A 22,341-nucleotide genomic window follows, 5' to 3' on the forward strand; every position below is an offset into this window, starting at 1 on the left:
CAGATAATTGCAATGTCCTAGAATATGAGACACATCTACCAACAAGTGCTCTAATAAAAATGACTACCACAATCAATGCTCATACATTGCACAATCCAATGGGTAAAACAAATACAATTAGTAATTTTAGAGTTGTTTATTTTACAGCACAATTACAACTGCACAAAGAATAAGTTATTTGAGACTTGGAATAGGGTGAGCTAAGCAATTCAATGTAAAGCAGCTTTGCATCTAGCCCCATTAGTGACTAGACTTACTACTTTTTACATTTGGATGCTGTAGAAATCTAGTCACAAATAGGGATGTGATGATGTAGCTTCAACCGTAGCAGATGGCTAAATGCCTCACATCAAAATAGGGGTTTAAATAGGGGTACAGTAAACTGGATACAATTACCATCAATTACCAATTATCATCTCTGGCATTTCTAGAGTTGAGTCAGCATTCCGAAGGATGGCCACCGGAAAAAAACATTTGGATTCATGTGACCCCACGTGACCAGCTTTGCTGTCTGACTATTTTCTCAAACTCATCTTTTTTATTGTCCTTTTAAAAATACAATTTAATAAAGGTCAGAAATGTTACAACCACAGCACAGCAGGTAAATTATGCATGGGTCACATGAACACAAGTGTTGCAAGTGTTTTTTTTTCCAGTGGTCATCTTTCAGAATGCTGATTGAAATCTGGAAATGTTTGAGACAGGGTCATTCTTTCCAGTTTTCTGTACCCCTACCTAAAATCTAAATGAGGAGATTTTACTCAGAAATGTCTTCAAATCTGCGATATGAGTCATTGTTTAATCAGACTAGAGTAGTAAATCTAGTCACAGATGGCGCTACTTTGCCTCCAGAGGGAAGAAACTCTTGTCATCATCTATCTATCTTTTGGTGTATCTCTCTTTCTGCGCCGATTGTGGTACCTGTGGAAACAGTCAAACAGTCAAATTACCATTCACTTGCAGCAAAGAACAGTGAGCACCAAATTTACTAACCAGAGAACAACACCAGTTCAGTAGTACTCTCGGAACTAGAGTCAGAGTTGGACACTCCTCATGTTACAATTCTTGCTAGGCCTAGAACTCCCTTTTCACTGTTTCAATAAATCCAAAATGTTAACTATCCAAAAATGGTCTGAGTTTAATAATAATAAAAAAAGTTTAGTTCCACAAGGCAGCACCATGTAATATTGTAGTTATTCAATTCAGTGCCCGTATGGACCCTATAGACACTTAAAGGAATAATAAAGGAATACTACATTCCAAAAGAGTAATTCCTATGATTTACAATGTTAAAGAATGCAAATACATGAGAGCAATATTTATTTGTGAACAAATGTTGCATTTCGTCATTATAATAAGGTAGGAAGCAACAGTTGGATCAGTTGGAGCTCAAGTTGATTCCAAACTCAATGCTCTCTCTCTGGGCAAAGACTGGACTGGAAGCAACTACACAATGCATAACGGGAGATGAAGGATAAACATGCTGAATAAGCATGTCAACTATATATACTTTGTCATGACAATATAAATGGCTCAAAATCTTCTAGACAAGAATGCCCACATCATATTAGATTAGATTCAACTTTATTGTCATTGTGCAGAATACAAGTACAGAGACAACGAAATGCAGTTAGCGTCAAACCAGAAGTGCAAAAAAGCAGAAAAGTGCAGTGTGAACAGTATATACAGGTAGTGCAGTATAGTAGTGCAGTATAGTATAAGTAGTGCAGTGTAAGCAGTATATGAATTAGCAGTAGTATTATAAGCAGAATAAATAGGATGCAGTATGAACAGTGTAAGCAGGTATGTACAGGCCAATGTACATTAGGCTCATAGCGATCAGGATTCCGGGTATTTTTTTTTTTTTTTTTTTTTTTTTTTTTTACAAAGCTTTTAAAAATGTGTATCCATATAATTTCCTATCTCCAGAGCCCAGTATTTCAAAACTTTTAATTTGGATCAGAACGATCAGGATCCTTTATTGCTATCCAGGATCAGATCAAGCTAGCTGATTTCCCCAATACTACTCAAAATCTGCCAGATTGATCCGGATTCTCTTTTGCTATCCAGGATCAGATCTTTCTGATCTAGATTAAAAGTTTTGAACTGCTGGGCCCAGGGAAGCGCAATGTAGCATGTTAGATATTGTGCTACAATTTGCTGATTTCAGACGGACCACGTAGAACATAAATTACCATGAAAAAACACGTTTCTCACTCACTGATCATAGACAACCACACAATTCACTGGAATTTGTTTTTGTTGTGTAGTATTCCTTTAACAAATCATAACGCAAAGAATACTGTAGGTGTGCGACTCTACATCAGAGCATACTAGTGACGTTTCTAATGTAACTTTAGCGATAGAATTTCGGTGAGTGACAGTTAGTCAAACCGGACGCGCAGATATGGTCACGTAGGTGTAGCCACAGCTCTGTTAGCCAAAATTATGTCTGGTTCCAGGCTACAGCTCTGCTTTTTGAACCATAAAAAAAAACATATGTTTATCCATTTTTCTTGTTCAGACAATGCCCAAGAAGTGCCAAGTATTTAGGAAGTCAACCAAATAAGGTGCAACTTACTGTCCTACAGGGTACCAGCGATGCTTGGTGGTGTGAAACATCTTGCTAAGCTCCTCAATGGTGGGGCCTGGTTTATTGTGCAGCACCTCCTTGCTGAGGTGGGCCTTCAGAACCTGGTCATGGGTCTCCCCCGGATTGTCCAGGGTGTCATGCCGTGGAATGGGCTAGTGTTAGAAATATTAGAACAGACAAACATTTCTGTCACAATACAGGCTTTTAAAGGAATGGTTCACCATTTCGACACTTAATTTCTGATTTTAACTGCATATCCTGGTTATTTAGCTATGTCCAGCCATCCGCTTGCTCAACCCTGCGAGTGGGAGCTAATGGGGCAAGAAGCTTCAAACTACTGCACAGAAATGTCCTTCTAGAAACTCCAAACCTGCTAGTGTAGTGACTATATGGCTACGTTTCAACAGCAAGCCTAAAAACCTAATTTCTCTCTTTTTATCATATCCAATATTTTGGGCAGACAGTTCATTGCGTTTGACATGCGACCCATATCCAATATGAGTTTAGCTCCAAAAACGTTAATGTATTTGTTTAACAAATCCTATATTCCATTCCACGATAGACACAGTGTGAAATGCTTGTGTAACATGGACAGTATCCGTCAGACAGATTCAGTCTGAACGAGGCTGGACTTGACATCATGTCATACAATCACAACGTAGTATCATCATAACCACTACCCTACCAAAACCTAGGGGTTGGTTGGACGAGGGCAACACTACTTCGGGTCTCAGGTGGGTCACGTCACTGCGGGATGCTGACCACAGCCATCCGGCTACATCCACCTCCTTTTGACAACCTTCTCCTTTTTGTCCCCCACGATGAAATCAGGGAGGGGACTCCAGATCGGCCTCTGTCTGTTTGTATGTCACAAAATTCTGCCCCTTCGTATGTCAGACGCTTTATCTCCAAGCACACTGGTACAATTTTGGACGAAACATGGGTGAATGATGAGTCTTGCCACACTTCAGACAGCACCTTTTGGCCATTTGACTTTTCAAATAATACTGTCAAATCCTTGGAAATCAATTAAACAAGCACTACAAGCTCCGGTTACTTTTCAGCCTACCTCAAATCTGTGGATTGCCTTCAAATAAATGCAAAGCTGTAAGAAGCAAGACTGATAATTAATCTAATAAGCACTACACGTTCCAGTAACATTTCAGTCATATGTTTGATGACATACGCACTACATCATTCGTGGGGGACAACATGTTTGCTGTACACTTGTTTAATTTGATAATGGCATGTGAAAAGCAAATCAGAACAGACATTGCGTTGTTCAGAGATACTTCCAACTAATCAGAAGCAAAACTCTCTCAGTTTTAAACTACTAATAATCAAAGCCTACAGTAGGCTACGGCTCTGCTAATAACAACCTTAATGTGCTGAATCTCATCATGCAGCATTATTGTACAGTGTGTGTGTGTGTGTGTGTGTGTGTGAATGCGCGCGCAAGAGTGGAGGAGAGGCACCTACAGCCTGTGAGGTAAAAAAAAGAAAAAAAGGTCTACCCGTAGGTCTATTCAATAGCCTAATCGTGGCTCTGCCATTTCTCTCAGTAGATCAGGCCCAAATGTACATGCCAGTTATTATGTCTTTTAACTTCTCAATCCAGAGATGAGATCCTGGGTTCCGAATTTCCCAGATATGCACTTTAAAACCACCTGAATTAATCAATAACAGCACAGATATCAAAAAACTAATTTAAGTGTCAAAAAAGTGAACCAGCCTTTTAAGACAGTGTAGGCATTTCTCTGGGGGACTGCAGTCATTCTGTTAACCCACTTCACTTACTGTTGCTGACCAACCAAGAGATTCATATCATAGGTATCATATCATAGCTCACACCCCACTCTTTCTGCAGAAAGATTTTAATCTTATTTAACCGTTTTAACAAATATAAAAAACAGGGAGATGGTCATTCAGTTACCAAACTTTGAATCTGCACAGGTCTTAAAGTAAATGTGTTTTGTTTTATTTCAGTTGTTTGTTTAACTTTGCTATGAAGGGTTTTTGTTTGGCATACGTTTGAAAGTGAAAAGTCGAGTCCCAGCATCTTTCTATTACCGTGGAATTGCCCTCTTCTGCAATCTACAAATTGCAAATACAGCTAAACCCTAATACAACAATGTCACGTACAGAATAAATAAAAACATATAACAATTCTTACCCGAGTTAGCTCATAGGGGACGTCCGCGGAGGGATGGTAACACACTACGGTTTTCCCATCTGATGTCACACCAATTTCCACCTTACTAAAGTGGAGAGTAACAAAACAAAACATTAACCCGAAGCACACAGGAGTGATATGCGATTCTTCCCTTCCTAACGAAGCGTCCAGGCCAATCACTCCTCTTCACTAGCTAAGGTCACTTACCAATTGGTATCATCAATTGAGGGACCACTCATAGATGACTTGTGCAGAGCGGGCACGAAGCTTGCTGTGAACAGGTTTCGTAATGTTAATTGGCTAACATCACAATTGTCTTTTTTTATTTTATTATTATTATTTATTTTTTTAAATCAAGCTTAATTAGTGTCAGTAGATCTTCAAACCTGCACACATCACTTGGTAGTTACACTACGGAGACAGTTGATGCGGCTACACGAAGCTGAAGTTTCTTACAACAGGCTTTACTCATTTTCGCGTTTCCCGTTCCAAGATTTTCAGAAACCAACTCCAGCTTCGTTGTAGCTACATATTTGCCAGCTATCTAGCTAGGAAATGTTACTAGCTAGCTAGTTGGTTTACATTAGCTAACATTCAGCACTTCACTCGACATTACTTTCTTTCATAAAACAATGTTCCATATATATTTGCAAACTACACAGGACTCACCTTTATTGCTTGTCACTTTGGCAACATTTGACAACCGTGTAAAAAAACTATTTAACCTGCATAAATGACCTGTGGCCATGCTTACTAACTACCTGCAAAGAGCTTTGCTCTGCATAAGTGTTTCAGAGAAATCTTTCCGTGTATATACTTCCGCTCAACCTTAGGTCCGCTTTATACAGTCCCCATCCACGAAATCTTTGAGCCATGATAACATGAGTGAAGTTGTCAAATAAATGATCAAGGACGAGGCATATAATGATAAAGATCTTTAATAAGATGTAAACACTAGCAAACACACTCCTGAACACTCCATTTCATTTGTTGTTTACTACCAAGTTTTTTCAAGTTTACTACCAAGAAAACTGCAGCAACACATTTGAAGCACTGCAAATGCAGCACTGACGTCATAGTTGTGAATGTTCTATGGTCAACGCTGGTAAAGGGGAACGTCACTGGATTCACCCAAACAACCACACAGCGCTGTAACACTGGCATGATAATACAGATATTTGGCTGTCAAACTTGATCCCACTGTAATAAAATTGAATTGACTAGTGTTCATTATTTCGCTTTCCCATTCCCGCTTGCTTTAACTAGTCTCCTATGGAGCTTCCAATACAAACTTGCTATGTTCGTCCCCAGACAGCTTCGTTGTCATGGTATTCTTTGATTGCATCGTAATCACGTTACCACCGTATTGGCACAATAGGTCACATCAACCCAGCGGTGTGTGAACATATTACCTACATGGAACTGAAGTTGCCGCATCGCGAATAACTCCCATGAAATGGCAGCAGAGCATCATGAGGGATACCGATGCGACTTGATGCTGGAACCCTCTCAGTACTGCACAGTTCAACCGCAGGAGGGGGGGAAAGAGGCGAAGACCAGGACATTAGGGAAACTTCAGCCAGAAGTTTTTAAACCTTTCACTCCATCTCCTCTGACAGAACAGAAGATACGTGAGGTTCTAATAGACTGGGTCCGAACAAAACCACTACTTTCTTCTGCTACAACTCGAGGGATGGTCATCACTGGCATAAGCCATGAAGTGGCATACAGTTACTTGGTGGAGACATTTACAGAGCATAGGGCTGTGTGTTTGAGGTTCGAACCCCACTACAAAGTGGCAATCTCTCCAAAAGCAGCTATGGAGCCACATGAGCCACACCCCTGGAAGGTGCCTGTGACCCCTGCCAAGATGTTCACCAACCAGGTGTTAAATTACCGCCTGATTCATACCAATAGAGTGACAGGGTGCCCGTACTGCCAGGGGCAAAAGTGGATTCTGTGTAAGGAGTGCTGTGGTTCCACTAGGGGGCGTTGTCCTGTGTGCAGAGGGCGCGGCAGGGGCACCAGAAGGCCCTGCAGAGAGTGCAAGGGTGAAAGGATGGTGCCATGTGCCTCCTGCATGGGCCTGGGGCAGGTGTGCTGCGAGATGTGTGTTGGCAAAGGCCAGCTGTGCTACTTCAAAGAGCTGCGGGTGGACTACCGCTGCCACATCCAATGTTATGTGCTCTGCGGCCACGATGGCGTCCCAGAGGAGAGGCTAAGCCGTGCCGCGGGTGAGATCCTCCACACCGCCGTAGGCGAGAGGGTCCGTCCCATTGCCACCTTCCCCGCAGAGCAGGTCAATGCAGCCTCGCGGCAGGCTGTGAACACGTCCCACTCCAGCTGGCCCAATGGTCACATCGTCCAGCAGAGGCACGTGCTGCAGGCGGTACCAGTCAGCCGGGTCCAGTACCGCTGGAGGGATACCTCTGGGAGCTTGTTCATCTATGGCGTTGACCGCTCCATCTACTGGCCTGACTATCCCCAGCGGAGGATGCACCTCTGCTGCCCTTGGTTACAGGACTGCTAACGCTCCTCTGGTCAAATATCAGACTAGCAAACATATCAATAAGATCTCCCATAACCACATGACAGTAGGACATAACAAGCCACTTTTGTTTTCTTCAAATGTACTAAATCTATTTTCACACGGTGGTAAAATATTTGTGTCTGACAGTGTTCATTAGATGTTTTGAACAGATATTTTGGATTTGACTAGTGTCATTGAACCAATGCAGGGATGTCACAAACATATAGCATATAGGCGTAAGAATGTTTATTCTGGAAAAGAAATACAACTTGTAAAGATCTCAGGTCAGGAGAAAGGAACATGAATTGCTGGACACTTGACACACTAGATGTGTGTCCAAGTCAATAAACTAGGCTCATTTAAATGTACAAGTTCACTTACCAGGAAACCTTTTAGCACACAAATCTTATATTAATATGGCGCTTAATTTGTGAAGGATCTTTATGGGGAGAAGTTTGAGAAAGAGTCCTTCCACAGCTCTCCAAATGTTCTTTAGAGGCTGGCCCTTTGGCCCTGTTGGCATGACGATCTCTGCGTGAGTCTTAAATTAAACCCAATTTCCCATATGTGCACAATATAAGGAATAGGGTGTCATCTGGGATATAACCACAATAGTTTCCAAGATGGCTCTCTTTTGCATGTCCATTGGCTGTTGGTCCAGAGTGGGTCACTAGGAAAGCTCCATGTCTGCTGTTGATGTGCTGCTGGCTGCCTCAGATACGGTGTTGGCCACCAACCGCTCTCGACTGCCAAACACCTCAGCCACTGGGGACAACAAACACACATAATGCAAAGTCAACAAAGTAGTAAATACACACACCAAAAACACTATATTTTTCATCACCAACTTCTTCATACTTTTCAAGATTTTTGTGACAGGACAAAAAGACAGACCATAACCTACCACCAAACACCACTGAAATAAACGATGACAGCCAGTAAACAAATTTAAAAACACAATCAATATGCATTCAATACAGGCGGAGAGATACTTTATATCTAATCTATTCCTACAGTGTATTTCCTTGGGATGACTTCATGGAGTGGACTCCACAAATTAAGTAAGCTGCAACCTCTATAGGAGCAGTTCAATGTCATAGGACAACGACCATCTACTGTCTGCCAATTTTAATCTCCTATTTTTTTTCTTTCTTAAAGTTACACCAGTTGATCACTGCTCGATACGGTGAGCAACGGAAAATGTGCTGACAAAACGAGCTAGTAATACAGTAAGGATATTGTAAATATAACCTTGTCCCCAAGCCTTCCACACAGTGCATATAAGCCTGGAATAACAACAACTCAAACCTGGCCTTAGTGAGTGAATTTACGGAGTAAAGTATTTGCGATTATTTGATTTCAGCGAATCAGAACTGTGTGGTGTGCAAACTCTGGGGAAGGTGTTGTGGAAGATGATTGGTTGGTAGATTAAGCAGATTAAGACAATGGCTATGCAACCGGAAGATTATCCCGGTCCTTGTATTGTAAACGACGGCCATATTTGGGCGGAAGTGTCTGGGAACAAGACAATACTTAATATTGAAAATATTCGTCAAACATATTTTTCTGTAGCAAAAGACAAGACGATTACTGACTAAATAGACCCAGAAAAAAAAAATATTTTTTCATTTTGGTAGACAAAAACGAGACGAGACAAAATGATCTTTGTGACTAAAATCTGACTAAATGGACAAGTATTTTTGGAGAGAAGGAGGTGTTATTTGTTTGATGAAAAGCATGCATGACATTAGCAACACTTTAAGACTTTCTCGTTGCAACATTGTAATGCTGTTATTGGTGGGAAATTAAAACCAAGCCTAGGTCAAATCACAACCACCCCATCTCTGCCAGGCAAACTTTCTCTAATGTAATTGATGCAAACAGCACGCGCTATTGCCTATCAAAATGTTGAAGCAAATTTTACTCAATTTATTACAAAATTATGATTTTTGAGGTATTTCTTGTGGTGGTTCCAAAATATAATTACGTCTGAGCATACAAACCTTATAGATATCCTAGTAGAACATTTAGATTCCTGTAATAGTCTCCTGATAATGTGTTCTGACACAAAATGCATCATCCGGAGACGATTACAGGAAGTAAATCTAAGCTTGCTATTAGGATATCTATAAGGCCCTTTGGGTGTAAAGGGTTCTCCCCAAAGAATGTAAGAGGGGCGCTGTGCCACCATGTCAACAAATGAAACTGATATTTAGTAATGATAGAGTAACTATCTTTGTTTGCAAATGACATCATTGTTAAAAGCAAAAACAAAAGCTCAGTTAATTCAGAGTTGCAGCTGTATTTTTTGTGCATTTTCGTGCACTAATGACGTCTAATAATGCAATCCAGCGCCACCTTGTGCTCCTGGGGAGAACCCTGACGGTATTTTGGGACCATGTCAATGGTAAAATGATTAAATATACAATCATATTTTGGGGAGTAAAATTCCAGTTTAACATGGCATTAGAAAATGAGCTAACCATGCAATGGAGTCAGTTGTATACACTTGCTACAAAATACATGATAGGTTTGCCTGGCATAAGCTTGTCAGTTATGATTCCCAGAACAGTAAATAAAGACATTCATACCTGCAGCGACATCACTTATGTCCCAAACCCGCAAGCCATCCTTCTGTCCTCCAAAGGCATATACAAAGGGCATGTCAGGGCAGCAGGATCCACAGAACAGCACCCCCTATCCACAGAAATAGAACATTACTTATTTATTTGTATATTTTCTTTAGTTTTATTATTATATTTTACCATGCAAGTTGACTGAGAACATATTCTCATTTGTAGCAACAACCTGGGGAATATTTGCAGGGGAGAGGAGAGGGGATTAAATAAACCAATTGAAAACAAGGGATGATAGGTGGCCATGATAGTACGAGGGCCAAATTGGGAAATTATCCAGGACACCGACGTTAACACGCCTACTCTGGCGATAAGTGCCATTGGATCTTTAACGACTCGGGAGTCTCATCCGAAGAGCGGCAACCTCTGCAAGTCAGAGCCCCATTCACTGCCCTGGGGCATTGGTGTCCCTAGACCAGAGGCCATCTACTGGTTCTACATCAAACAGCAACACAGTATACTCAAACACATTCACCAATACAAAGACAGCAGAGCAATGAATCTAAATATGCATCCAATCTGTGTCATTAACAGCACACATACACTATTTTAAAATCACATGGCTAAAAAGGCAGCAACAACAAACATACCATCTTCATGTCACGGGAGTGAACCAAGTTGGGCTTGTTCCCCAAGATGTCCCAAACTTTAACATGTTTGTCTGCTGAAGTGGTGACTAAGCATCCCTTGATCTGGCTGCTGAGGTCCAAGCCTGTAGGGACAGAGACCAGATTGATTCTGAGGCTTGAATGTTATTCCCCTGACCTCGAAAATCTGTCATTTCAAGTACAAGTATGAATGGAGGATGCTTGGCTTATTGGCAATTGCCAATTGGAGAGCCTGCACTCAACCAGTCTTTTCAGGTATGTGAATATTAAAAGGTATGAACTAAGAAGGGGCAAAGGACTGACATGGAACCAGGCTCTTTTTAGGTGACACCCACCTGACACCTCTCCATCGTGCGCCCTAAGTGAAAACACCGGCTTGTCCGAGCGTGCGTCCAGACAGTAAACAAAACCATCCTCAGTACTTGCCTGCAACAAAACACAACCATACCCAGGTCATTGGAATTAGTCATTATCTGGAATGGGTGCTTTGTAGGATGAAACATAAAGATGGAGAATTAATGAGCGTACCTGGTGAGCACGGAAAGAGGACAACGTACAAAGTTACCATATGATGGGAGAGTTAGTCAATGACCACGCTAGGCAAAGGGTGGTGAGAGGACAACTTACCAGGAAGTTGGAGGGTGAGAAATGGTTCCACGTGACCCTCTCCACCTGCCCACTAAATCTCCAGGTGCGATGACTGCTGTCTGGGCTGCGACAGTCGTACAGGATTGCTGACCTAGATAGAGGAAGAGGCAGGTAAAGACATGGCTTTGCCCATCACTATAGATGCACAATGGAGTGCTGAGATCAGTGAAAAAAAATGTGTCCTTATGCACTAGTTTCCAGGACCAAGATTAAGCCAAGTCCTGGACTAAATCACACTTTTAATGGAGAATCTCCACTGAAGACCGTAAACTCTAATCCAAAATCCTTGTTATTAAGTCTTCATTTGTTGACATTTCTGACATCTCTTTGAGTCAATCATCACAACCCGATTTAAACTTTAAAAGGCACCATCCGGGATCTGTGAAATCCTGACCCATCCACTCAGGGTAAACAACACAGAACCATGGTGTTTTGTTCTAGAACAAATAACCAGAGAGACAATTTAGCTACGTGACTGACCGCAGAAGTAAACTTCTATGGTGGTTTCAGCAGCACAAAGGACCTGTCTGTCCTGCTTTATTTACAATCATCTCTGACTAATCTGAGCAGAAAGAGATGTGTACCACAGGTAACCTTATGCTGCTGTTTCCCTAAAATGTATTTTAAACAGACGGTAGTCTCATTGCTAGACTGTCTCTTTGTTACTTTTACTAAAGCGAAGTGTTGTCTGTATGGTTATCATACTCATAATACAATATCAATACATTTCTTGCCTAATTAAACCACACATTCCTTAGTTTTAGGCTAACAACTATGGCAAAATAACCATATGCTTAGGCTGAGGTGGTGTGCCCCTATTTGGCCGATTCCTTGACATTATTTCTGACTATTAAGGTGACCCCTTTTCGAGCACCCCCACAATCTAACCATTATCTTAAAATCAGCATCTCCACAAAAGCAGAAGAAACTATTTGTATAATTTCAGAGCCTGGATGGAAATGAGATTGAGATGGGACATACTTGTCATAAGATCCTGAGATCAGGGTCTGCGCCTCAAATGGGTGAAACTGTAAGGTCTGGACCTGAAAGTGATTGAAAGAGGTTTTAATGTTTGCAAACAGTTTCTTTCCATCCTTATTTCCCTGCACTCGGTGGTGTGCACATATCACATCACCAAGTCAGCGGGTCTCAATCCTGACATTTAAGTGTGTGTGATGTGTATAAAGAGAGAAGTAATTTCTAAATGGGGAAACTGAAAACTGATAATCTCTACTTTAACCTCATAGTAATTGTTTCAATTCAAATAAACTGTTGGAGTACAGAGCTAAAAAAAGACAAAATGCTTCCTCTTTCCAATACTTATGGAGGGCACTGGATACTGAGAGTGGTGGTTACGTCTCCGTACCAGTTTCACCAGCACAGTGCCTTCAGTAAGTATTCACGCCCCTGGACTTTTACCATATTTTGTTGACTTTAAAATAGATAATTGATTTCTTTTGTACATCTACCCCACACAAAATACCCTATATTGTCAAAGTGAAAACACCCCAAGTAAGTGGAAAATCCCTTTGATATAAGGGTGTGTGAAGAATAAGAATAAGCATGATGCAGTCAAGTGTGTACGATCACTGGATACCTTATCAGTGTGCCTCCGCAGAGTTGTGGCTGGCTTGCACTGTACCAGATCCCACAGGATCACTGTTTCGTCAGCTGAACCACTGGCCAAGATGTTCCTATGAGGTAGAGAGGCATCACACATACAAACCCAGATCAGTGAATCAAATCCACCATACTACTTTCCCCTATGCTGTGGTTTTAGGTCATCAAGGGAGAGGAGAGGTTATTATTTAAGGCAACTTAGCCCTGTCATGTGTGTCTTGTATGTATTGTAATGCCAGGGATACAATTAACTGAAATGTAAAGGTCCAGAAAGTCATTTTCAACTTACATTATGCATATGACATGCATACACTAATCTTAATAGAACATACAGTCTGTGAGGAACTATAATTGCATTATGTGTCAGGTTTTGAGGGATCGTTTGGAGGAGGAGAGTGTGCTGGATTATTTGATATCAAACTATCAGGTTATCTTAACAAGGACCAAGCAGTGGGACCAACTCGTGTTTTTCAAATATCCTTATCCATTTCACAGGTCATTGTAGGTGTCGTTATCAGTTATTGATCGCAGTAACTGCTTCTTTTTCATAAAGTCCAAACATTTTCTACCTCAACCCACAAGTTCACCTGACCAGAGCACAAATAGATGCGCCAATAACACTTGATAACAGCTGCAAACAAGCACAAAATAATTTGAAGCAATAGAAGACACAGAATAGACATGTTAATACATATTAGTTATTTTTTGATAATATTGGACGCTACTGTACCCTCAGTCTATGGGCCTTTACACAATGGCATCAGTTTTTATTCATCCACGCTTATCCTCATCCTGGGCCTCAATACTTCAACAACAAATCTGCTCGAAGTCTGAGAATTAATACAGGCCAGTTTTGGATATTTTGCGTGGGCCTATGTTTATGACAAACAGAATTTTGATGTGGGGCGTGGCCGAAATTAGGAGAAGTGCCCCTAAGTAGTAGCCCATTAGTGAGACACTTCCAGGTTGGGACTGCATAAAACAAACCTTACCGCCGCTCAACCATGAACCTTTTAAACACTGACCAACTGTATGATCACTGAGCAAAGAGGTAGTCAAAGAGGCCCAGGTTGCCGACCCCTGAACTAGACACATGCGATTTCAGGACTCACCTGACCAGTCTGTTCCAGGATATATCCAGCACTGCATCAGTGTGGCCCTCCACTGCCTCTGCCACAACCTGCGAACAGAATAAGTCCAATTTTGTTTTTTAAAAACACTTTATGTTTCGACTTGGTGAAGACATAGAGGACACGTGATAACCCTGACTATAGAATAAGCTATTTTAAAATAAGTATTTTAATACCAAGGGGGGTTCATGAACACTGGGCAGTTAACCCAAACAGTGACAATGACCTTTTTGCTCTTCTTCTTCTTCTTGGTGGCTTTCTTGCTCCCGAGGGAGAAGGCCGGCTCTAAGCAGTCCACCACGTCCAGGTCCCACACATCAATCTGTGGTGTCATGTTCCCCACAGCAGCAAAGTTACCTGGACAGGAAGATTTTATTTCACCTTAATTTATACAGGGGAGACACACTGAGACCAAGGCCTCTTTTGCAGGTGCACCCTGTCCACAATATTAACACAATAACAAAACAACACAAAAAATACAACACAGTTAAATACAGAAATCAATACATCATATAAAACCACAATATATTAGAAGAAACATCTTTCTCGCATCACATCTTTCACCAAAGAGGTCCTCAATTAACACCCTAAATGAAACTGAAAATGCATTACAGTTCTACACAACAGACGTGGATCGAGCACCAATCAGACAATTTCCCTCATGCTATTCAAGTGTGCCAAGCCTGAACGTAGGAAGCGTAAAAAAATCCCTTACTTTGTCCTTCTCCTGGACTGGGATCAAAGTTCAGCCACTCCACACACAGTGGATAGGCTGGTAGAAGAATGTCATGATGAACATAGAGAGATTCCTCTTCAGAGTTGTATACTGTGCAGGGTAAAAAGAGAAATCCATCCGTGAATACAACCCATTCGTTTTTTGACACTGCCATGTACTCTGAATGACTGAAAGTCTAAGCTGAGAATCAAAGTGCAAGCCTGAAATTCACCATGAATCTCCAGATTGCAGCAGTCCTTCTCAGCCCTGCCTGTGATGATGAGGTTATCATTGGGCTTGATTTGAAAGTCTTCTCGCTCATACTGGTCCTGGAGACACAAACAAAGACACAATCAGCATGTGTATTACAGTGTAATAACAAGGAAGTCGTGACATGAATGGCACATTGACCCTATTTCTACAGTGAAATCAAGATGAATAGGTAGCGATGTATTTGAGATGGTGTTTAACTTATTCCTAAACAGTCTAGACTCAATTAATGTTGTTCTGACACCTGGACATATTGAGGTGGAGATAATGTCAATGTCCCTTTTTTATGTTTTTTATGTTCAAGTCTACTGGAGAGGGCTGTGTTAACCTGTGTCTGTTGGAGTGTGTTAACCTGTGTCTGTTGGAGTGTGTTAACCTGTGTCTGTTGGAGTGTTAACCTGTGTCTGTTGGAGAGTGTTAACCTGTGTCTGTTGGAGAGGGCTGTGTTAACCCGTGTCTGCTACATTTTGACTGGTCAAACTGGTCAGCTATAGTAAATGTTGGCTGGTCATGCTGGTAATGGTTGATGACAGTGATGCTGGATTTTATTCTAAATTAATATCATAGGTAACGGTTCAGCTACATATTACACTTTTAACTATTTGATTAATGAAGTTGATCTATGACAAAGGGGGGTGGTGGTAGAAAAATAAACAAATACAAAAATTGAAATGTTTTAAGGTCGGTGTGCCAAAAAACCTTCCATTTAATTAAAATGTTACGGGTGTGGCCAGTGATCTAGCATGGCGGTCGGTTTGAATCCGGCCCATGCCCTGCTGAAATGCAGTCTCCTCCTTACCTTCCTGTCTCTTTCCACTGTCCAATAAAAACAATTATGTATATAAGAGTGGGACTGCCCACAAACAAAACAAAAAAAAGTTATGGACAATAACGTTCTCATCTTAAAAGGAGAAGAAAAAAAAAAACTCAAATAACAAATTAAACATTGAAATTGCCTACGTTGTTATGATAGGGTAGTACAGTTGTACTCTCATAAGACACATCCTACAGAATAGTCCATTCATTTCCAATTTATTTGGCTTTCATTCACGCAATTTGTATAGGAGCCCCCCTTGTTTCACTGTGTTCTGATGAAGTTGCTCAGTAACAGGTCTAGTGTTCAGCCGTGTTGCAGAGCAGAGGAAGGGAGCGGAGTTTAGCGGTAGGAGATGCCAGCCTGCTCCAATACAGCCCACATCACAAGCTCAGGGCATAATCCGACCAACATATTTGGCAGATATTTAGATATTGCCTCACAAATATGTTGGTCGGATCATCGGCGCTCTGATGTTTTTAATATAAATTTAAATAAAACACAAATGAAGACAGTTTCATGTTCAGTTCTATTTTTTAGGGTTTAGCACAGGTGCAAAGTTAATCAGGCCCTTAGTACCAAACCAGATTGCACAAAGCCCTAGACTCACCATATCTTTGATGGTAATGTAAGGATCCTCATCTGGGGAGCTAAACACTGTGAGGCCGGCCAGACTGTCACCAAGGTTTGAAGTCACTGCAATAGAATATATTAAATATGAAACAAATATGATCAGATCTGTCTTTAGCAACCTCAGAATCTTATTTGCTATACTATATTTAAAAAAAATTATGCACTGAACTGGAAGTTGCTCTGGATAAATGTGTCAAATAAATGGCATATATGTACAGTCATGAGAAAAAATTAGGACACCCTATGAAAACCTTTGTCTTCTTCAACATATTCAAACATATGGACATTTGATATTCATTTGAACAATATTGAAAAATTGAGGTAATATAACTAAACAAATACAACTGAAACAAATTATTTAAAAAATGATTGGTAAAATGTAATTAATAGAAATGCAATCTTCTTGTGAGGAAAAAGTTAGGACACCCCCACATTTAGTTCCACTTAAAATGCCTAAAATTATAATAAAGAGCACCACATCAGGTGCAAATGATTAGAACATCGTTACAGAGGATTTTGGAGGAGCCTGTCCTATTTAAGCCTCAGATATTTAGTTTGGTTTGCTCTTGATTGTTGAAGTGAGTTGCATCACCATGGCGAGATCAAAAGAGCTCTCTGAGGCCTTCAAAAGAAAAATTGTAGATGCATATGAGTCTGGGAAGGGATATAAAAAGATCTCCAAACTATTCGAAATTGGCCATTCCACTGTCCGGAAAATAATTTACAAGTGGAGAACATTTAAAACCACCACCAACATGGCCAGGTCAGGCCGCCCAAGCAAGTTCAGCCTAAGAGCTGACCGAAAGATGCTTAAAGAAGTCTCCAACAATCCCAGAATGTCATCACGAGACCTACAGGTATCTCTTGCCACAATTGATGTCAAAGTACATGCATCCACCATAAGAAAGAGACTGAACAAGTTTGCATTACATGGGAGGTGTGCAAGGAGGAAACCCCTGCTGTCAAAAAAAAACATCAGGGCAAGACTAAAGTTTGCCAGAGAACACCTAGAGAAAGACCAGAACTTCTGGAACAATGTGCTTTGGACAGATGAATCCAAAGTTGAACTATTTGGGCACAGTAAGAGTAGACATGTTTGGCGCAAAACCAAGACAGCATTTGAGAACAAGAACCTCATACCAACTGTGAAGCATGGGGGTGGAAATGTCATGGTTTGGGGCTGCTTTTCTGCAGCAGGGCCTGGTCAGCTCACCATCATAGAATCCACTATGAATTTTGTATTGTATCAGAGGGTGCTTGAGGAAAATGTGAGACCATCTGTTCGAAAGTTGAAGCTGAAGCAGATGTGGACCATGCAACATGACAATGACCCAAAACATTCCAGTAAATCTACCAAGGAATGGCTCAAGAAAAATAAATTGAGAGTTCTGGAATGGTCAAGTCAAAGCCCGGATCTTAATCTTATTGAGATGCTGTGGATTGATTTGAAACTGGCTGTGCATGCAAGACACCCCTCGAACATCACACAGCTGAAAGAATTCTGCAAGGAGGAGTGGGAAAAACTTTCTCCCAATTGATGTCAGAGACCTGTAGACAGTTATAAGAAACGTCTAATTGAGGTTATTTCAGCCAAGGGGGGCAATACTAGCTATTAGGGCATAGGGTGTCCTAACTTTTTCCTCAGTAGGAATTGGCATTATTGTTAATTTTTCGTTAAATAAATGATTACAAAGTTACATTTTCATAGTTTTTTGTTCAATTACATCCCCTTTATCTATAGACATTGTTAGAAAGAAGATAACATATTGATATGTCCATATTTTTAAGAGAATAACTTAATATTTTGGGGGGTGTCCTAACTTTTTCTCATGACTGTATATACAGTGCCTTCGGAAAGTATTCAGACCCCTTCACTTTTTCCACATTTTGTTGTGTTATAGACTCAATTTAAAATGGATTAAATTAAAATAATTTGCCATCAATCCACACACAATACCCCAAAACAGGTTTTTAGAAATTTCAGTAATTTTCTTAAAATTTAAATACAGAAATACCTCATGTACATAAGTATTCAGTACCTTTGCTATGACACTCTTAAAATTAGCTAAAACAAATCACCATCTTAATGCAGTCCATCTTAATGCAAGGATAATAGTTAATGTAATTTTGTGATTAATATCTTTGTTTTTATAGGGTCTCTGATTTGTATAGGAATCAATTACACACTGTGTGGCTCAGGTTGAAGTTTTCTACCTAAAAATAACCCTACAGAAAGCACTATTGGGTGGAAGATTTTATCTGAGGGACAATCAATAATCAACATAATTAGATAATAAAGATTCATTTTTAGCTTAAAATATGTGCAAGCTCTACGATTAGAACATTTCAGGAACTATGTAAGATATAACAGCACAATTTAATATATGGCAGAAGGAAACCAAGAGAGGGTGGTCTATTGAGCGGGGTGGGGTGGGCCAAGAGCAGCTGAGGGGTGGGATTAAAAATAAATCTCAAGAACTATATAAATTAAAATGAAAAACATCTTAGCATGAACCTTGTGGATAAAATGTATATGCCCTTCTGTTTTCATTGGGACAATGTGAAATGCAGCATACAGGTGGATAGATTTATAATTTGATATGTATTAAGACACGTTAAACACAAATATTATTTTGTTCACAGGTTTTGTTCACAGGTTGTAATTTGTGTAATGGCAATAGTGCACAAACCTATCCAGCTCTGATCAATTATGTTGTGTACATGTTCTATGAAGCATGAATAGATGGACATTAAAGCACTTGCAAGCAGTGATGTAACCCACTCTGCGCTCCCATGCACGCTCTGGAGTCGGTGATGTTTAAAGCCAAAGGACGAAATTATCAATGAAGAAAAACGTAGCAAGTGCATCTCAAGGCTGCTATATATTGTGTCAAATCCAGGCTTTACATATATTACAGGATATTTTTTTTATTTTAATATAACATACTGCATCTTGTGAAAAGCGTCTTTGTTGGAGTTTGGATTAGTTCCTTGGACCATTCCAGGCATGAAAATGACTGGTTGGTGTACCGTAAAAAACAATGAAAGAATAGCCTTATGTAGGCTATGTAGCCGAATGGTAATCGGTTGTCTTGGGTCACAATCAGTGGAACAGTCAGTTAAAACCACAACTAAAAGGTTAATTCGTCGTCAGTAGCAGATAATGTTTACTCCAGCATACACAAATTACGCATTTCATTTAGTTTTTGAATGCTTATAATCATTGATTATTTAAACATTTTATTCATTTGAATAACAATGTATTTCTAAATGCTGCCGTTTTCCCACATTTTGGTCGATTGAAAGCTCTGTGATTGGTTTGTGGCCATCCTATTTGCTGTCCATTCTCCTCATTCTATTTCTAAGTGGTAGTGGTTAGTGAAAAGAGGTAGTGTAGTAGTATTGGGACGCGCCTAACAGGTCAGATTTATAGAAATGTTATGATGTCTAAAGTAACAATTCCATGTCTCCATATATGATTTATGCCAAATACTAGCCGCTGAAAAAGTGCAAAATTTCCATTGATGATTTGGTGCAAAAAGCTTTGTATACCTGAAGCCCTGGTGTAGTGATGACTTTACCTGCGTCTTCCTCATCATATCTATCCAAGCCGTACTCTGCCAGTTCATCCTCTTCTTCCCTTCCTGCTTCATTCTCGTCCTGTTCTGGCTCCTGTCCTCCGACAGCTTCTACCTCATCACTCAACTCCTGCCCACTGGCCATGCCCTCATCATCGTCATCCTCCTCCTCTTCTTCCCCTCCACGTTCACTGAGCAATGAAAAACATGTTTTGTCATTTGCAGTGAAATCTTGAGCACTCACAACAATATGGAACAATTCTCACTCTTCCATATTGACTATTACCTTATTTCCCAGATCGACTGAATAGAAAAGAATAAGCCCCCACCCTTGCTTGGGCAATATACAATTACAGTGCTAACACGAGTGCATACAACTCGAGGTTGTATCAAACACTTTTATTTTACAATAAATGTGTTTAAACGAGCGACAGCAAATTCAGTCTTCACTTCACAGTGCTTCAGTTATCTGAAACACTTGTGACAAAGAATGTATCTATTGCTGATTGCAATTCAGTAGCAAATAGCATGTTGTCAGGCATTTCCCTTAGTGCTTTTTAGCTTTAAGGGGGGAGAAAAACTTAACATACCCCAACTGTTCTTTTGCTTCAGCTATGATGCGTTGCAATTCCTCTTTGCTCAACTCCACCTGAAATAAAATAATCATGACTGAATTGTAATTATGGAGTAATTTAGACTATGATGTTAACAAACGGATGGACACCACCAATCGATGTATGCTCCTCAAATACTCTTCTCAACAGTAAATAATCTCTTTGCTGAAAAAAAGGCAAGTAAACAAACCCCCATTTGTTCGAGTATAGAAAAATTAAACTGACTTTACCGATTGAGCAGTACAATATCTTATAATCTCGCGGCTGCAGTGCTAAATAAATGTTTTGTTGACATCATCATATATGTAACGTTAGCCAGCTAGCTAGCTAGGTCAGCGACTTACTTTGTCTGGTGTTTCTTTAGAAACTCCTCGCTTTACCCACCCAACACAAGTAATTTGGGAACTCATTATCAATAAAACAGCAAGTTTCACTTAGTGAATCAAACTCTAGGCAATGTATACAAAACACTGTATATTGGCTACAGTAGGCTTGAAACGTGCGACTGGCACGTATCGACATGTGAGTTTGGGTCCTACAGTTGCACTAATGGCAGTGTAACAGTCTGCGGACGTTATTTAGGTATTGAATCACTTGCCTCATCAGAAATGATGTTGAATTTACGAATTGGTTAAGACTTGGTTGAGGTCAAAGCCTCTTTCAAATGATATATATCATCTCTTTTCTATTTTCATTATTTTATTAATTCAAGTCAACATCAATGCTGTTGGAGCTGCTTTGAGACTGTTAACCTGTTCCACTGACCATGGTTGAGGGGTCGTTGCCGCCCACTAACTTGCATATTCATTAGAGGGTGGATTTAGATGAAAATTTCTGATTGCCAGGTATACCACATGACGCCTCTGGAGGGTGTCTTTAAAGGTTAGGGTTAAGAATTTTAAGGTCCATTAAAGTAATTAGTTTAGGGTTAGTGTGTTTGTGGGTTAGTTCAACAGATACATTCAGCATCACCCAAAATACTTTCCAATACTCTGTATGTAAAAATCTAGCACTGCTGCTCTCTCTCAAATGATCTGTTTTTAATGGGTGTGATTTAAGAGGTGTTGCGTCCGTCAGCACGATCTATTTATTATACCATTTGTTTACCATTGACATCTCTCCTATATTACACATGGTCAACTCGACAGGTACAGATAACAGCCCCGACTTGATGAAACTGACTATTTATTTTCACTTTAATGTTGTGGTAAAATGCAAGATTGTTCAGAATACAGCAGCACACTGTTGTATTTTGCAAGCTAGAAAAACGACATGTTCGCTAACCCATCTTAGTAGAGTTGCTAACAATTTTACAAAGCTAGTAACTCACCAAAAATGTAACAGCATCCAACTGCAAACAGAAATGGTGCATAAATCCACACAAGAGACACTGTAGGCTCAGGCTGCTAACAAATTATAACGGTCAACATTATAGACAACTAAAAAAATTGTGATAAGCAAAAAAGCTACTTCTTGGTTCTTATGTAGAATTTTAATTGTAAACAATTAAAGTATGTAACCTAACATTTACCCAGAAATCATTTGAGTCACTTTAGTGGGCCTTTAAGGCTAGGGTAAGGGTAGTCTGGTTCCCAAGCACTTTCCGCCAGAATGCGTGAAAGGTCTGGTGGACCAAAGCGTCAAACTTGGCCTTCATTAAACCAATAGAAAGAGTGTCAAAAACGGACGGCGCATAGCCATTGGCTTTACTTCGCATCAATCATCTCCGACAGCACTTCCCCCAGTGCTTGCACACCACACGTTTCTGATTCGGAGCTA

The 22,341-nt window shown here is 40.2% G+C and overlaps 2 protein-coding genes across 2 annotated transcripts; both read right to left on the bottom strand.

The window, feature by feature from the left end:
- Positions 1 to 140: 140 nt before the first annotated feature.
- On the bottom strand, positions 141 to 5,563 carry mrpl42 (mitochondrial ribosomal protein L42). Its single transcript, XM_083692023.1, has 5 exons — positions 5,436 to 5,563; positions 4,974 to 5,037; positions 4,767 to 4,851; positions 2,582 to 2,745; positions 141 to 921 (listed from the first exon to the last, which is right to left on the bottom strand). Exons 1-5 carry the CDS (start codon positions 5,512 to 5,514, stop codon positions 876 to 878), a joined length of 438 nt encoding a protein of 145 aa, XP_083548149.1. The 5' UTR covers positions 5,515 to 5,563; the 3' UTR covers positions 141 to 875.
- Positions 5,564 to 7,527: 1,964 nt separating this feature from the next.
- Positions 7,528 to 21,089, bottom strand: pwp1 (PWP1 homolog, endonuclein). The gene is made up of 15 exons (XM_083691717.1): positions 20,907 to 21,089; positions 20,539 to 20,597; positions 19,952 to 20,139; positions 16,348 to 16,433; positions 14,886 to 14,982; positions 14,654 to 14,764; positions 14,165 to 14,295; positions 13,921 to 13,988; positions 12,786 to 12,882; positions 12,170 to 12,231; positions 11,168 to 11,279; positions 10,876 to 10,966; positions 10,523 to 10,644; positions 9,888 to 9,993; positions 7,528 to 8,061 (listed from the first exon to the last, which is right to left on the bottom strand). The coding sequence occupies exons 1-15, from the start codon at positions 20,970 to 20,972 to the stop codon at positions 7,967 to 7,969; spliced, it is 1,491 nt and encodes a 496-aa protein (XP_083547843.1). The 5' UTR covers positions 20,973 to 21,089; the 3' UTR covers positions 7,528 to 7,966.
- Between the last annotated feature and the right edge of the window lie 1,252 nt (positions 21,090 to 22,341).

Source organism: Argentina silus (genome assembly GCF_951799395.1).
Source record: "Argentina silus genome assembly, chromosome: 20".
Lineage (NCBI taxonomy): Eukaryota > Metazoa > Chordata > Actinopteri > Argentiniformes > Argentinidae > Argentina > Argentina silus.

Bases quoted from the DNA above. Each gene is read 5' to 3' on its own strand.
- mrpl42 (XM_083692023.1), bottom strand. From the start codon at position 5,514: ATGGCCACAGGTCATTTATGCAGGTTAAATAGTTTTTTTACACGGTTG. The intron at 2,746-4,766 runs GTAAGAATTGTT...TTCTAACACTAG, and splicing joins TCCCCTATGAGCTAACTCGG to CCCATTCCACGGCATGACAC. The intron at 922-2,581 runs GTAAGTTGCACC...CTGTTTCCACAG, and splicing joins CGCTGGTACCCTGTAGGACA to GTACCACAATCGGCGCAGAA.
- pwp1 (XM_083691717.1), bottom strand. From the start codon at position 20,972: ATGAGTTCCCAAATTACTTGTGTTGGGTGGGTAAAGCGAGGAGTTTCT. The intron at 20,598-20,906 runs GTAAGTCGCTGA...ATTTTATTTCAG, and splicing joins CTAAAGAAACACCAGACAAA to GTGGAGTTGAGCAAAGAGGA. The intron at 12,883-13,920 runs GTGAGTCCTGAA...TCTACCTCATAG, and splicing joins TCCTGGAACAGACTGGTCAG to GAACATCTTGGCCAGTGGTT.